Source organism: Babylonia areolata, chromosome 3 (assembly GCF_041734735.1).
Source record: "Babylonia areolata isolate BAREFJ2019XMU chromosome 3, ASM4173473v1, whole genome shotgun sequence".
In the NCBI taxonomy this organism is placed as follows: Eukaryota; Metazoa; Mollusca; class Gastropoda; order Neogastropoda; family Buccinidae; genus Babylonia; species Babylonia areolata.
This window is the reverse complement of record NC_134878.1, coordinates 9728140-9746023: the sequence shown is the minus strand read 5'-3', so window position 1 is coordinate 9746023 and position 17884 is coordinate 9728140. Positions and strand designations below refer to the sequence as shown.

The 17884-nt window shown below is 45.1% G+C and overlaps 1 protein-coding gene across 1 annotated transcript; it reads left to right on the top strand.

Annotated features, from left to right (window-relative positions):
• The first annotated feature begins 1400 nt into the window (after positions 1 to 1400).
• LOC143279703 (pancreatic triacylglycerol lipase-like) lies at positions 1401 to 17242 on the top strand. Its single transcript, XM_076583808.1, has 11 exons — positions 1401 to 1534; positions 2755 to 3023; positions 6756 to 6902; positions 7379 to 7487; positions 8355 to 8477; positions 11376 to 11492; positions 13035 to 13150; positions 14145 to 14274; positions 14963 to 15086; positions 16086 to 16283; positions 16900 to 17242. Exons 1-11 carry the CDS (start codon positions 1444 to 1446, stop codon positions 16967 to 16969), a joined length of 1494 nt encoding a protein of 497 aa, XP_076439923.1. The 5' UTR covers positions 1401 to 1443; the 3' UTR covers positions 16970 to 17242.
• The last annotated feature ends 642 nt before the right edge of the window (positions 17243 to 17884 follow it).

The following is a 17884-nucleotide window of genomic DNA, read 5'->3' as shown; positions in this document are numbered from 1 at the left end:
ACCTTGAGTGGTGGTGGTGTGGGTTTTCAACTGCCCCTCTCCACTACACCTTGAGTGGTGGTGGTGTGGGTTTTCAACTTCCCCTCTCCACTACATCTTGAGTGGTGGTGGTGTGGGTTTTCAACTTCCCTTCTCCACTACGTCTTGAGTGGTGGTGGACTGAGTTTTCAACTGCCCCTCTCCACTACACCTTGAGTGGTGGTGTGGGTTTTCAACTGCCCCTCTCCACTACACCTTGAGTGGTGGTGGTGTGGGTTTTCAACTCCCCCTCTCCACTACACCTTGAGTGGTGGGTGGTGGTGTGGGTTTTCAACTTCCCATCTCCACTACACCTTGAGTGGTGGTGGTGTGGGTTTTCAACTGCCCCTCTCCGCTACATCTTGAGTGGTGGTGGTGTGGGTTTTCAACTGCCCCTCTCCACTACACCTTGAGTGGTGGTGGTGTGGGTTTTCAACTGCCCCTCTCCACTACACCTTGAGTGGTGGTGTGGGTTTTCAACTGCCCCTCTCCACTACATCTTGAGTGGTGGTGGTGTGGGTTTTCAACTGCCCATCTCCACTACACCTTGAGTGGTGGTGTGGGTTTTCAACTGCCCCTCTCCACTACATCTTGAGTGGTGGTGGTGTGGGTTTTCAACTTCCCCTCTCCACTACATCTTGAGTGGTGGTGGTGTGGGTTTTCAACTTCCCCTCTCCACTACACCTTGAGTGGTGGTGTGGGTTTTCAACTGCCCATCTCCACTACACCTTGAGTGGTGGTGTGGGTTTTCAACTGCCCCTCTCCACTACATCTTGAGTGGTGGTGGTGTGGGTGCTAATCTTTCGAATGAAACATTAAACTGAAGTCCTGTGAGCAGCATGCATTTGGCCGACGTAGACAGACCTCACGAAAGTAAAAAGGTTTGTCCCTGGCAGAATAAAAACGAAGAGGTAATATATCAACATGAAAGTAACGTTCGAACGAGGACGCGGGCACTCCCCAGCTTTAGACGGTGTCCCACAAAGCAAGCCCCAGTCTTTTTCAAGGCGCTTGACATTTTCTGGCATGTATTAATTTTTTCAGGTCTTCTTTTTCTACCCCCCCCCCCCTTCCAAAACTCTCATGCCAAGATAACACAGATAAAGAAAAACGGAGTCATTCGGGGAACTCAACATCCCAAACAGAACAAGAGAGAGAGAGAGAGAGAGAGAGAGAGAGAGACAGACCACACACACACAGAGGTGTGGGGGAGAGAGAGACAGACCACACACACACAGAGGTGGGGGGGGGGGACAGAAAGAGAGAGAGAGAGAGAGAGAGAGAGAGAGAGGGGGTGCAAAAAACGAAGCTATCTGATGTAACATTTGAACAGACGCACGGACAGATATCTAGCTCACATAAAAACCCATCTTCGCCAGGTGTCGTCGTCAGTCACATCCCACACGTCGGGAGGTTCACTTCACAATGATGGTGGTGTCTCTTGCCGTCCTGCTTCTGTTGACCTGTGGCCCCTGGGGCAGTGAGGCCACGCCTGTCCAACACACGGTGCAGAAACGTGAGTATCACGTGCAAACGCGCCGGCATCCGTTGCACAAATTAATGTGGGTATGGTGTATATCTGTCCACCCTCTGTGTCCATGACACACGTCCCTCCACATTTCTACCTCCGTCCATCCTCTGTTCACGACACACGTCTTTCCAGTTCACTTTTCTACCTCCGTCCACCCTCTCTGTCCATGACACACGTCCCTCCAGTTCACATTTCTACCTCCGTCCACCCTCTGTGTCCATGACACACGTCCCTCCAGTTCACTTTTCTACCTCCGTCCATCCTCTGTTCATGACACACGTCCCTCCAGTTCACTTTTCTACCTCCGTCCACCCTCTGTGTCCATGACACACGTCCCTCCAGTTCACTTTTCTACCTCCGTCCACCCTCTGTGTCCATGACACACGTCCCTCCAGTTCACTTTTCTACCTCTGTCCACCCTCTGTGTCCATGACACACGTCCCTCCAGTTCACTTTTCTACCTCCGTCCACCCTCTGTGTCCATGACACACGTCCCTCCAGTTCACTTTTCTACCTCTGTCCACCCTCTGTGTCCATGACACACGTCCCTCCAGTTCACTTTTCTAGCTCCGTCCACCCTCTGTGTCCATGACACACGTCTTTCCAGTTCACATTTCTACCTCCGTCCACCCTCTGTGTCCATGACACACGTCCCTTCAGTTCACTTTTCTACCTCCGTCCACCCTCTGTGTCCATGACACACGTCTTTCCAGTTCACATTTCTACCTCCGTCCACCCTCTGTTCATGACACACGTCCTTCAGTTCACTTTTCTACCTCCGTCCACCCTCTGTTCATGACACACGTCCCTTCAGTTCACTTTTCTACCTCCGTCCACCCTCTGTTCATGACACACGTCCTTCAGTTCACATTTCTACCTCCGTCCACCCTCTGTTCATGACAGACATTCTTCCAGTTCACTTTTCTACCTCCGTCCACCCTCTGTTCATGACACACGTCCTTCAGTTCACATTTCTACCTCCGTCCACCCTCTGTTCATGACACACGTCCCTCCAGTTCACTTTTCTACCTCCGTCCACCCTCTGTTCATGACACACGTCCCTCCAGTTCACATTTCTACCTCCGTCCACCCTCTGTTCATGACACACGTCCCTCCAGTTCACATTTCTACCTCCGTCCACCCTCTGTTCATGACACACGTCCCTCCAGTTCACATTTCTACCTCCGTCCATCCTCTCTGTCCAGGAGAAACCGTGTGTTACGGGGACCTGGGCTGCTTCAGCAACGACCCTCCCTTCAGGAGTCTGTACCGGCCCCTCTCCTTCCTGCCCCAGTCACCGGACGTCGTCAAGCCAAAGTTCAACCTCCGTACCAGAAGCACACACCCCGACGGAGTCCTCCTGCGGGCCGGGGATCCCAATGCTCCAGGCATGGCCCACTTCCAGCATTCCAGGCCCACCAAGTTCATCGTGCACGGCTTCGTAGACTCCATTCACCTGGGGAACTGGATGCAGGTGTGGGGTGTTGGGTTGGAGTGTGTGTGTGTGTGTGTGTGTGTGTGTGTGTGTGTGTGTGTGTGTGTGTGTGTGTGTGTGTGTGTGTGTGTGTGTGTGTGTGTGTGTGTGTGTGTGTGTGCCGAAAATCTTTTAGCTGTCCCAGGGATAAGTGGGTAATAAAACATACGTGTACTCCCACATTTCTGCATGCCCTTCCCAAGTAAAGCGACGGTCAACAAAAGTAACAGCAGGGAGGGGAGGGAGAGAGAGAGAGAGAGAGTTTTTTTGTGTTTTTTTTTTTAAAAAGAGAGATGGATGACAATTTTAACGTCCATATTTCCCCCCCCCCCAGTAACGTGACTCAACATCAGTTAAGCAAGTGCAAAATTTGGATGCGGCTGTCAGTTTTTCCTGACATCAGTCTCCAACAATGAAACTCAATAACAAATGATAAAATGATGTTAACTTATTTTTTCCACATGCCTTGATTCAGTAAATGAAAAGTTGTATGAAAAAAAAAGAAAAAAAAAAAAAGTAACAGCAGGCAGTGCAGTGGCACGTCAGAAGAGACAAACGACAAGCAACATGGGTGTGAAGCACCTCTAGACCTTTATCAGTTGGGCTGTCTTCAGTTTTACATTCCTTAGTATTTCTCCATTTTCAGCATTAAGTTCACGTATCTACAACGCGATGACAGAATCACATGTGAAAGACGAAGAACCTGCAACAAATACCGACTTCTAATCAAATTCAGCAGCATTTCAGGAACACTATGGTGGTGTTATTTCTTCCGTGATTCCGTAAATGTTCTTTACTTGTTTCTTGGTCATGTTCTTTCTCTGTTCTTTTGGAGGTGTTCAAGTGAAAAGGGGGGGAGGGAGGTACAACCGGTCTGCACTGAAACTCAATCAACCTTTCAGTGACATAGACAAAAATCGGTTGCTCAACGAGTAAGCGGAGAGAGCATTTTGACCAGTCCGCCAGAAGGTTCAGTGCTCCCGGACAGAGGGACGGTGGGATTATCCGAACCCTAGTGCACGTGTGTGCGTGTGTGGTAAAGGTGTAGGTTGAGGTGACGAGAAGCAGAGGGGAAGGGGGAGGAGTCGTGTGTGTGTGTGTGTGTGTGTGTGTGTGTGTGTGTGTGTGTGTGTGTGTGTGTGTGAGATAAGCTGCTAGCAACGTTAAATCCGCCCCCGTCCAAAAAAGTATATATATATATATATATTTTAAATCAGTGTATTTCTCTTCATAATCTTGAACAAGGTTTCAGGTCAGATTTGCCGAGCTATTAGATACCGCAGAAATGAAAATCACGACTACGATCGTTAAAAACGAAGAAGAAGAAGAAGAAGAAGAAGAAGAAGAAGAAGAAAAGGAAGAAGAAGAAGAAGAAGAAGAAGAAGAAGAAGAAGAAGAAGAAAAGACAACGATATTTTTATCTTTTTAAAAAGCGTTTATCGTAGGGTTCACAAAAAGGGACAGATAAGGATGTGGGACATTTACAACTGCTTGAGGAGAGCTCGAGGTCGCAGAAAACGAGAAAGGAAAAGATGATAGAAAATAAAATAAAAATGACATGAATCAAGATAACAATGGAAATGAGACAAACTGCTTTTAGCAACCGAGCGATTATTGTCGTCAGTTGGGAGCAATATCTCCACTGGCTCCCTGTCTCACACAAAATAAAATGCAAGATCAGCATCTTGTGTTTTAAATGTATGGAAAAATCCGCTTCTTCTGTTCTTTGTGACTGCCTTCGCATCTACATGACCATACCAGCTTCAGATCCAGACTGTTTTCTCACTCCCAGATTCAAACACACCAAAGTCAACTGCTGCTCTTTCTCTGCCTCTGGATCTTACACCTTAAAACAACAAAAAATATCCAAACAACAACACCAACCCCCCCCCCCCCCAAGAACCCCCCCCCCCCCACACACACACAAAAACAAAACAAAACAACCCCCCCCCCCACACACACACGTATCTCTTTTAGGTCGGGCCTTAAAACCTATTTTCAAACTAGCACTGCCCCCTTTCCTCATTTTCCGATCCACAGCTTTCTGTTTACATGTATTTATAAGTTTTGTCGATAGTTCACCACCCTGCATAATGACACATGATGCTGAATGAAAAGCATGTGCGTTTAATTCGTATACACTACAATGCACTATAGTTTACAAATAAGGCTGGATGAAAATCGATGGTGTTTGATTTCGTTCTCAAGAGTGTCGATGGCCAAACCGCCTTGACCGCTCGACTTTCGTCATATCTTTTTGTCTTAACATACTGAGCAAATAGAACAACACAGAATTTCACATCAATAGATACGCTCCCAGAAATGAATTATGCTATGAAGATCTGTTTTGAGAACAAATGCCTGAGGAAGCTCCGTCAAATTCCCTGGATCGAGCACAGGACCAATGAACATGTACGGAACAGAATTGAGAACGTTGCTGGACCTCAGGAACCTCTCCTTTCAACTGTGAAGAGACGCAAGCTGATATGGTTTGGACACAACACTCGACACACCAGCTTGTCCAAAACAATCATGCAAGGCACCATCGAGGGCGGGAGAAGAAGAGGAAGACAGCGGAAGAACTGGCATGAGAACATCAATGGACCGGACTCCACACACGTGAGCTGCTGCCGGCGGCTGCCGACAGAGACAGATGGAGAAGGGAGGTTGCGTCTGCGGTCCTCAGGCTTCCCCCAACGAAGTTATGGGCCTGAGGTGAGGTGAGGTGAGGATGGTGTCATGCAAATGTTGATTCAGAACAGGCAGTAATGATCACCAAAGTGACTCCGCACCAGGGCAGAAATCTCTTCTGGTGAGTCACCCCGGCGCAGCTTAACGTTGACAAGCTCTCTGCTGGCATCTGGACGACGGCAGGTGTGCCTGGTTGATGCTGCTGTGCACGGGGAATGAGGGATGATGATGATGATGATGATGATATGGACATGTATATAGCGCCTATCCTCGGTCGGAGACCAAACTCTAAGCGCTTCACAAACACTGGGTCATTTGCACAACAGGCTGCCTACCTAGGTAGAACCGACTGACGGCTGCCATAAGGCGCTCATCATTCGTTTCCTGTGCCATTCGATCAGATTTCAGACACGCACACATACACACTCAGACATGTAACATTTTACGTGTATGACCGTTAAAAAACAAAAACAAAACCCGCCATGTAGGCAGTCATACTCCAATTGTGGGGGTGTGCATGCTAAGTATGTTCTCGTGTCCATAACCCACCGAACGCTGACATGGTTTACAAGATCTTTAACGTGCGTATTTGATTTTCTGCGTGTGTATACACACGAAAGGGGTTCAGGCACTAGCAGGTCTGCATATATGTTGACCTGGGAGATCGGAATAATCTCCACCCTTTACTCACCAGGCGGCGTTACAGAGATTCGAACCCGGGACCCTCAGATTAAAAGTCCAACGCTTTCACCACTCGGCGCGCATGATTTGTCAGCAAGTTCTCGTGCACATGTGTTGACCTGAGAGATGGGAAAAATCCCCACCGTTTACCCAAGAAACGCCGTTTCCGAGATTCGAACACGGGACCATCAGATTGAAAGTCCAACGCTTTAACCACTTGACTATTGCACCCGTTATTCCACTGAAACGGTGCGGGCCTAAAAATCAACCACGCATGTTTTGCAAAAAGTGGTAATATCACTCCCCCCGAAAGAGCCACGACATCTCCACAGGAAGTAAAACTTTTGACACGTGTTTCAGGACATGGCGTCACAGTTCTTGGCACACGGAGACTACAACGTCATCCTCGTTGACTGGCTCTTTGGCTCCTTCGACCTGTACGGTCAGGCCACGGCCAACACACGTGTGGTTGGAGCCATGATTGCTCAGCTGATCGATTACCTTCAGGTGAGGTTATGTATGCAAAGTCCAGGACAACCCCCCTAGTCCCCCGTTCTTCCCGTGAATAGTTTTGTTGGACTCCCTCCTCGTCCCCGCCACCCCTACATCACACACAGAAACAGGCATCACGACGAGGATTCGAAACTAGGACCCTCAGATCGCTCTGACCACTCGACCATTGCGCCCGTCTGTCTGTCTATCTCCTATCTATCCGTCTGTTCAAGTAAAGCGTAGCTTGGCATAAACTTTGACAGACTTTTGTGAAGACAAAACTGGGATAATGAATGTAAACTTACTGAATGCCCCGAAAACCAGTTCTTCGAACGGAATGTCAGAATGTGTGTTTCACCATGTGAACAGCACAGTCAATTAGGTTTTCTACTCGCTCCTGGCTGTGTGTGTGTGTGTGTGTGTGTGTGTGTGTGTGTGTGTGTTTCCATGCGCCTGTGTTTATGTGTTCGCACGTGCGTGTGTGTTTCCAGAACACAACAGGAGCGAGGCCAGAAGACATGCACATTGTGGGACACAGTCTGGGCGCTCACATTGCCGGCTACGCGGGCGAGAGACTGCGCTACCTGGGCAGAATCACAGGTGATGTCAGACCCTTAGATGCTTATCTGTTTATCCGTCATAGTTGTTTCGGGATAAAAATTTCCGTCTGTGTATCTATCTGCCAGTGCCCTGACACCCCAGTTCTGATCTGTATATCTGTCTGCAGGTTCTTTCAAACCTTAAAGCCTTTTTTTTAGGTATTTTCTGTGATCTCAATCTAACATTCCCATCAGTTTATTTATATTCGGTGCTTAAAAATCATAAGCATAAGGACATTTTATATGTCTTAAGGCGCTTTGAGACCGAAGATGCTGGTCAGTGTATTTCTTGCTCGTCTTTAGGTGCTCTAGGACACTAAAATTACGGACAGTTCATTTGGCCTTTAAAGGTGCTTTGGGGCACCACGACACTGAAATTAGGGATAGTTCATCTGCCATACAGAGGTGCTTTGGGCTCCATGACCCTGAAATTAGGGATAGTTTATTTGTCTTATATAGATATTTTGGTCTCCACGACCCAAAAATTATGGACAGTTTATTTGTCTTACAAAGGTTCTTTTGGACATAAGCTTCCGACCTGTTCACTGGTCTGTTTATCTGCGTGGAGACTCTTAGAATTCGCCAATACAGCTTGCCTGTCTCTCTGTGCTTTGAAACTTTGAGACTGTAAACGATTTATCTCTAAATCTGTTACGTGTAGTTGTTCGATTTTATGTCTCAAATGAAATGAAACTTTTGGTCTTAGCGGTAAGAAAGTGAAGTGGTCATCCCCCCTATGTATGTTTAAAAGCAAACTAATTTTGAATTGAACTGATCGATCAATTGACGGCGGGTGCGATGCGTTACCATAGGAACTAATTTGAATTGAACTGATGGACTGATTGATTGACGTGTGGGATGTGTTCAGGGCTGGACCCTGCAGAGCCTTACTTCCAGAACATGGACATCGTGGTCAGACTGGACCCCAGTGACGCCCTCTTTGTGGACATCATGCACACCGACGACGCCCCCTTCTACAGCATCCACACAGGTTGGTCAAAACCACCAGGAAACAGCAGGGATGCTAGAGACGATTTTTTTTCTGTAACTGTGCTTAAATATTCATTTCTTCTTCTTCTTCTTCTTCGTTCGTGGGTTGAAATTCCCACATTCACTCGCATGAACACGAGTGGGCTTTTACGTGTATGACCGTTTTTACCCGGCCATTTAGGGGGTGTGCATGCTGGGGTGTGCATGCTGGGTATGTTCTTGTTTCCATTACCCACAAAACGCTGACATGGATTACGGGATCTTAAACGTGCGTATTTGATCTTCTGCTTGCGTATACACACGAAGGGGGTTCAGGCACAAGTATGTCTGCACATGTTGACCGCGGAGATCGGAAAAATCTCCACCCTTTGCCCACCAAGCGCCGTAACCGAGATTCGAACACTGGACCCTCAGATTGAAAGTCCAACGCTTTAACCACTCGTCTATTGCGCCCGTCAAATATTCATTTCAAACTCCTTCCTCCATCTGCCCAGTTTCCCCCAACTCACCATTCATTCTCCTCCCCCTCCTCTCCTAAACGATGACACTCATATGTAAAAAACAATACTCTCAACAAAATGTCTACAATCATAAACATTAAACAAAATTCATCATCATCAGCTAGTGACGATGGTTATGAAAACATCCAGTCAACAGCAGGGATGCTAGTGACGATGATGATGAAAACAGCCAGTAAACAGCAGGGATGCTAGTGACGATGATGATGAAAACAGCCAGTAAACAGCAGGGATGCTAGTGACGATGATGATGAAAACAGCCAGTAAACAGCAGGGATGCTAGTGACGATGAGGATGTAAACAGCCAGTAAACAGCAGAGATGCTAATGACGATGATGATGAAAACAGCCAGTGAACAGCAGGCACGCTAGTGACTATGATGATGAAAACAGCCAGTAAACAGCAGGGATGCTAGAGACGATGATGATGTAAACAGCCAGTAAACAGCAGGGATGCTAGTGACGATGATGATGTAAACAGCCAGTAAAGAGCGGGGATGCTAGTGACGATGATGATGTAAACAGCCAGTAAAGAGCAGGGATGCTAGTGACGATGATAATGTAAACAGCCAGTAAACAGCAGGGATGCTAGTCACGATGATAATGTAAACAACCGGGAAACAGCAGTGATGCTAGTGACGATTACGATGTTAAAAACCGGGAAACAGCAGGGATGCTAGTGACGATGATAGTGTAAACAGCCGGGAAACAGCATGGATGCTAGTGACGATGATGATGTAAAGAACTGGGAAACAGCAGTGATGCTAGTGACGATTACGATGTTAAAAACCGGGAAACAGCAGGGATGCTAGTGACGATGATAGTGTAAACAACCGGGAAACAGCAGTGATGCTAGTGACGATTACGATGTTAAAAACCGGGAAACAGCAGGGATGCTAGTGACGATGATAGTGTAAACAACCGGGAAACAGCAGTGATGCTAGTGACGATGATAGTGTAAACAACCGGGAAACAGCAGTGATGCTAGTGACGATTACGATGTTAAAAACCGGGAAACAGCATGGATGCTAGAGACGATGATGATGTAAACAGCCAGTAAACAGCATGGATGCTAGAGACGATGATGATGTAAACAACCGGGAAACAGCATGGATGCTAGAGACGATGATGATGTAAACAGCCAGTGAACAGCAGGCACGCTAGTGACTATGATGATGAAAACAGCCAGTAAACAGCAGGGATGCTAGAGACGATGATGATGTAAACAGCCAGTAAACAGCAGGGATGCTAGTGACGATGATGATGTAAACAGCCAGTAAACAGCAGGGATGCTAGTGACGATGATGATGTAAACAGCCAGTAAATAGCAGGGATGCTAGTGACGATGATAATGTAAACAGCCAGTAAAGAGCAGGGATGCTAGTGACGATGATAATGTAAACAGCCAGTAAACAGCAGGGATGCTAGTCACGATGATAATGTAAACAACCGGGAAACAGCAGTGATGCTAGTGACGATGATGATGTAAACAGCCAGTAAACAGCATGGGTGCTAGTGACGATGATGATGTAAACAACCGGGAAACAGCATGGATGCTAGAGACGATTACGATGTTAAAAACCGGGAAACAGCATGGATGCTAGAGACGATGATGATGTAAAGAACCAGGAAACAACAGTGATGCCAGTGACGATGATGATGGCTCTAGCTGCATTTATGCAATATTGACAGCAGCGACAATAGCAGCGGAGTATCCCTAACCGCGATTATCATATGTGAGTCTTGTGTTGAGTCATTTTCAGTCTCATTTCCGGAAAGTATCTCCTGCGTTCGTAGGCTGCACATCTACAAGTATGATAGTTCCTGACCTTTTTTTTTCAGGCAGCAATACTTTTCTAACAGCTGAATCCTCTTTTAAAGTGACACATTGTACGTGAACAACAGTCTGTTGAAAACATTAATCTAAGTCCTCTTTCAAACAGGAAAACTTTATTTGAACCGCAGTCTGTTGAAAAAAGTAATAACATGTTGAACTATATCCAGAGAGAAAAACAAAAACCGGAATGAATCAGAGATTGTAACGCTAGCATCAGCTGCCGTTTAGGTCGAAGCAAAACGTTATAATTTTTGCGCATACTGGGATTTAATTTAATCGGTTGAAGCTAAGTTTTTTCTGCTTGCTGCAACCCTGGATTTTTTTTTTATCAGTTGTTACAAATTCCTAATTGGAATGCATGGGTCTCCTTCCAGTGACAGAGATTTCCCCCATCGCATGGAAATTCTGCTGCAAAGTTGTCCTCTTTTCTATAGCCATACTGTTTGTGTGCTAATTTCCTTCCCTATGACGCATGCTTGCTCTTTTACTTGGAGATTGCTTCCGTTCAAAATCAGAGTGCATTTTCAATCATTGTCCACTGCCAGGACTAGGAATGAGTCAGGCGTGTGGTCACGTGGACTATTACGTCAATGGGGGTCACGATCAGCCGGGCTGTGCAAAAAGTCCCGTGTACCACATCCTTGAAAATGGCTTGATAGAAGGTAAGTACAGCGTCTCTCTCTCTCTCTCTCACACACACACACGCGCGCGCACGCACTCACACACACACACACACACACACACACACACACGTCGCACACACATACACACACACGTCGCACACACATACACACACACACGTCGCACACACACACACACACACGCACTCACGCACACACTCACACACACACACACAGATACACACACACACGCACGCACACACACACACACACACACACACACACACACACACATCGCACACACATACACACACACACACACACACGTCGCACGCACACACACACGCGCACACACACACTCACACACACACACACACAGAAATACACACACACACACGCACACACGTCGCACACACATACACCACACACACACACACACACACACACACACACACACACACACACACGTGTGCCCGTACGCCTGCTTTTCAAATCCACTCTTTTCATATTATATTCATCCAGCTCTTTGTACTTTTTTCACCTATGCAAGTTTACCATAGCTCCAGTCTCTGGAATGCAGCAGTGGGACAGACTTTGTTGCCGAAAATAATTATCTATCATTCTGTAATCTATCGAAATACAGTTTTCTGCTGTGAAAATCAACCAGGGAGCTGAATCAAGAGCTGAAACTCCCATTTCATTTGAGATTACGAGTGGTTGTAATATATCTGAAAACCGGCCATCAGGCACGATGTATATGTTCTGTGGAAGTGGAGTGTCCAAATTCCAAATCCTACCGAACGTTGACACAGAATGTGTGCTCCCAACCCTCCCCCTTGTTTTTATTTTATTTTAAATTATATATATATATATATATATATATATAGTACACAGTCGAGAGGATTTAACGTGTTAACGTTTGCGCATATTTGGTGACTGCGAAATCGTGAAAAATCTTCACACAGTAAAACGGGCCGTGTTGCGTGCTGTAAAGATTTGTCTTTGTTTGTGAAATTGCATGTTTGGCGCACATCTGTTATGCATGTGTGGGTGTATGTGTGAATGTGTGTCTTCAAGTTTTACATTTATTTGCTTATTTATCATCAGTGTTGTCTTATTTATTTATTTATCTATTATTATTATTATTATCATTATTATTATTATCACTACCTTTTTTCATATTATAATCATTATTTATTTATTTATCTATTTATGTATTTATTTACTTATTTATGTACGCTTATCTATTATTTATTCACCTTTTTTTTTCAAGGCCTGACTAAGCGCGTTAGGCTACGCCGCTGGTCAGGCATCTGCTTGGCATATGTGATGTAGCGTATATGGATTTGTCCGAACGCAGTGACGCCTCCTTGAGCTACTGAAACTGAAACTGATCTTCAGAAAATCTGGGATCCAGGCCCTGATACGACGCTAATGATTTAATTAACAGACACGAAGAAAGGCCAAGTTTTAAATTTGGGAATCCAACTCTGAACTTCACCCTCACACTCTTCACACACGCTCTCTATCGTTAAGCCACCCATCTTCATTCGTGACACACGTTTGAATTTCGTCTCATACCAGGTGCAAGGGAAGCGGTGGCGTGCAGCCATTTGCGCTCCTACCACCTCTTCACTGAGTCCATCAACAGTGCTTGTCCTTTTGAGTCCTTCCGCTGCGAGTCGGAGGACGATTTTGACGTAAGTTGTTGTTCCTTGGGAAGTCTGCTCTGATTGTACTGCTTTTTCAAGAACAGGTACCCGTTAATATTTGTATTTGTATTTCTCTTTTTTGTCACAACAGATTTCTCTGTGTGAAATTCGGGCTGCTCTCCCCAGGGAGAGCGCGTCGCTACACTGAGACCGCCATCCATATTTTTTTGTTTTTTTGTATTTTTTCCTGCATGCAGTTTTATTTGTTTTTCCTATCGAAGTGGATTTTTCTATAGAATTTTGCCAGGAACAACACTTTTGTTGCCGTGGATTCTTTTACGTGCGCTAAGTGCATGCTGCACACGAGACCGCGGTTTATCGTCTCATCCGAATGACTAGCGTCCAGACCACCATTCAAGGTCTAGTGGAGGGGGAGAAAATATCGGCGGCTGAGCCGTGATTCGAACCAGCGCGCTCAGATTCTCTCGCTTTCTAGGCGGACGCGTTACCTCTAGGCCATCACTCCACACCAATATTATAAATTAAAAAAAAAAAAGAATAGATACGTCTACATTTAATATGTTATTCACCAATATTCCTACCACAGACACGGAGATAGGATACATTGCATTATTAAAAAGAGGGTATGCTTCTTTACTTGATCAAAATAAAATATACAGCTTTACTTGATCAAAACAGCACTATGCCGTCCATGGGAGACCTAAAGAGAACTCCAAGTCCTGTGAGTTATAAAAGCAAGATATCTAAAAAGATGGAATATTTATAGAAATCAACACCCTTTACTTAATTCGTATTCTTTTCGTTGGTGGAAATATATATTTATGTGTGTGTGACAGTTACACACACACACACACACACACACACATATATATATATATATATATATATATATATATATATATATAGAGAGAGAGAGAGAGAGAGAGAGAGATAGTGGGATGGGGCGTGGAAGGACAGGCAGACACAGACAAAACTGTATATCTATGTGTATGGGTCAACAAACGCTGTGTTGCACGTGCAGAAAGGGACCTGCGTACCGTGTGAAGGGGACGGCTGCGGCTTCATGGGCATGCGGGCGGACAGTGTGCAACCAGAGAGCCGTACCCCTGTCAAGTATTACCTCAAGACTGGCGACAGGGCCCCCTTTTGTCGTGAGTGACCCACACGCAAACTCGAGCAGAGAGACAGAGAGAGAGAGTGTTAGCAGGCCGAACTGTTATGTTTGGTATATGTTTGGGTAGGCCAAGACATACATGTATGTGAACTAATAATTATGTCCCTTTAGTTTCTACTTTTTACTGGAATAAATACACACCGGTGGCTCCACTTATTCTTCTACCAACGGTCCAAACAATAACAAGCGTGTGGCGTTCCTGTGCATCTGTTTTCCCCCCATCATGTCGTCTTCCCAACTGCCAACAGACAGAGACAGAGAGAGAGAGAGAGACAGAGACAGAGAGAGACAGAGACAGAGAGAAAGAGAGAGAGTGACAAACAAACAGACACAAAGACAGACACAGGCATAACCAGAAAGAGAGAGAGCAGAGAACGACAGAGAGGGTATGGCGACGCATTAACTTATCTAAGAGCACCCCCCACCCCCACCCCAACCCGATCTTAACAGAAAAACAAGAAAGACGAGAAGGAGGAAGGAAAACAATCGCAATAATGGCAACAGCAACACTAATAACGACGACAACATCGCTAATGATAATAATAATAATAATGATAATAATAATACCACTTTACTACTACTACTACGACGACGACGACAACTGCAACGACTACTGTAACTAGAACTACTTCTAATACACGGCCTGTTTGTTTCTGGGACTGCAGGCTACCATTACAAAGTGTCCTTGACTTTCTCCACTGGGTACTACGCCCGCCAAGAGCGAGGCGCCCTGTTCGTCGCCATCAATGGGAGCAGAGACAGCACTGTGGACATCGAGCTGACTGACGAGTGAGTCCTGTCCCTCCCTCCATCCCCACAGTTCTTTACTTTCTTTGTTCTCTCTCTCTCTGTGTCTCTCTGTCTCTCTCTCTCTCACTGCCCCTATTTTTTGAAAAGCTACAGTTCCTTTACCCGTTAAAGTGGTTATTACAAATGTAAATTTAATCTATTTTGTTTTGATTTATTTAGAGTCTAAAATCATCTACTTATATGAACAGAATATTCATGAATCAAACTACCAGTCAAGAGCTTCAATCAATGGCTCGTATGTTGTTGTATTACCAAAACCCGTGGGATGCCGGGGGTCTTTAATTAACTATGAAGGGCATCCCCGCCTTCTGGAAATTCTGAATGAGAAATTTTCCTTTCTCTTTCTTTTCTCACTTCACTATTGCCTGCTTTTTCTGCCTTCCTAATCCAGATTACCCCCCGCCCCCTCCTCCCCAGCAAACCTTGACATTTTGTTCTCTTTTATCCGCAGTATGATGTACTACTATCTGAGCTGTTTTGCTCTGGCGATTAGGTAGTTAGATACGTTACTGTAAACACTGGGTGCATGGCCTTTGTATGTATTTTTGTATGCCTTTGAAGTGTTTGTCTTTTTAAAATTTTTTTATCAGGATTTCTTTTTTGTAATCTGATGATCCCAAGCTAAGTGGAAAGGCTGTGCTTACGTCCTCAGTTACTTCAAGGAGCTTAATTGTAGAGATGATAGATGATACGTCATTGCTTGTGCTATTGTATCTTAAAGAAACGACAGGGTTTTATGTTTAACGCAGCTGAGTTCACACACACATACACTTTTTTTTTCTCCTTCCTAAATTTATTTACTTAGTTGGGCGGTCCTGATATGACCCAATGCATTGTCGGCTGGACTAAAGGCAACAATGTTGAATGACGATAACAAATTATTGCTGGCGATTACTGCAGTGACACCTTTCGTTCTTGCTTCCCGCCCATTACGTTCAGCTGGACAACCCTGTTGAACTCCGTGACTTATCTCCGCAGTTACATGTACGTACAGCCGGGCAACACCTACACCTACATCGTGACGTCACCGGCGGACCTGGGGCAGGTACATGACGTCATCTTTCACTGGGAGCACAACTCGCACATCCTGGACCCCGGGTCGTGGAACCCTTTCAACATACGTCACCCCAAGCTCTACGTGGACAGGGTCAAGGTCACCAGCCGAGGGAATAGCGCGTGAGTACAGGAATTGTTTTGTCGTGGGTATATTCTTTCTTTGTAACTTGCAACTGTCCACTTTCCAGGTACTAAATAGTTGTGAGAATAGAGAGATTTTGCGCGCGCGCACGCGCGCGCTCGTGTGTGTGTGTGTGTGTGTGTGTGTGTGTGTGTGTGTGTGCGTGTGTGCGCGCGCTACATGTGTGTATGCGCATTTGTGGAAGTGTGCATGTATGTGTAAATGTTGATCAACTAATACCAACCTTTGTGCATGTACTAGCACACACACACACACACACACACACACACACACACACACACACACACACACACACACACATGTATGTATGTATGTATGTCTGTATACATTTCTCTCCCCTTGTTTCTATGTTCGTGCATACGAACCTGTTGCCGCTGTCCTATGTATTTTTTAAACTCAGCCTTTCCCGTACCCCGCAGTCCCCCCCTCTCTCTCTCCCCTTTTTCCTTTCTTTATCTCTTCATTTTGATTTATCATCATCATATTTTCATCTAGTTTCTCTTTCACTGTTATTGATACAGAATTAATCATCTCACGAAACAGACCGAAATCAGTTTAAAACTGAATCATCATTTCACGGTTTCTTGTTTCCAGGGTAACATTATGCGCCCACGGTACTGGAGTGGAGACGGGTGATAAATTAAAGATCGCCACAGTGTGCTAGACAGACTGCTGTTCCAGCGGAACCCCCCCCCAAAAAAACAACAACAAAAAAACAACACCAAGCAACTGCCCGGAACAAACAATGCCGGCATATTTTCTCCATTTTTTGTATATATCAACGAAACGCTTGAACTTAAAATTTGTTAGACGTTTGAGGCCTGGTGTAGGCATTTTCGTCATAATTCTTAATTCATTCTGCCATAATTATGACGTACTTGATGTGTGATAATCATCATTGTTGATGACAATATTGACAATAAATATGATGTATGTCTTTTTTTGTTTTTTTGATAAATGTCAATTTTGTAAATGTTGTCATGTGAAAATGCAGGCATTTCCCATCACCCCCCACCCCTTCTCTCTCTCAAAACGCACATGTGCACGCACTGACGCGCGTAAGTATGCAACTCAACCAAACGCGCACATATTAACAAAATACATCCGTCTACAATTATTTCAATGTACACGACACACACACACACACACACACTCTCTCTCTCTCTCTCTCTCCCTCTTGGGGATGTAAATGTTTTTCTTAAAATATTCAAACAACGCATGATAGACGGCTTTAAACAGGATTGGGCAAGCAAACTCAACGGAAGTAATCGTTATGAAACATATAGGTCATTCAAATCCTTATTACAACCTGAAAAATACTTATCTGATCTTACCATCAGTAAATTTAGATCGGCCTTCATTAAGTTCCGTTTTGGTATAAATGAACTAAAAATAAATCAGCGTTATTGTGATGTTTTGAAAAACTGCCCATGTGGTGGTAGAATAGAGAACGAACTACATGTACTAACAGCTTGTCCATTATATGATGATATTAGAAGGAAATATTTGCTCAAGCATATGCAACATATTAGAAATCTGTCATTATCATTTCTGCTGCAAAACGAAAGTTGTAATGTGA

Coding starts and splice junctions, on each gene's coding strand:
- LOC143279703 (XM_076583808.1), top strand. CDS start 1,444: ATGATGGTGGTGTCTCTTGCCGTCCTGCTTCTGTTGACCTGTGGCCCC. Junction 3,024..6,755: donor ACCTGGGGAACTGGATGCAG/GTGTGGGGTGTT, acceptor CACGTGTTTCAG/GACATGGCGTCACAGTTCTT. Junction 11,493..13,034: donor TGAAAATGGCTTGATAGAAG/GTAAGTACAGCG, acceptor GTCTCATACCAG/GTGCAAGGGAAGCGGTGGCG.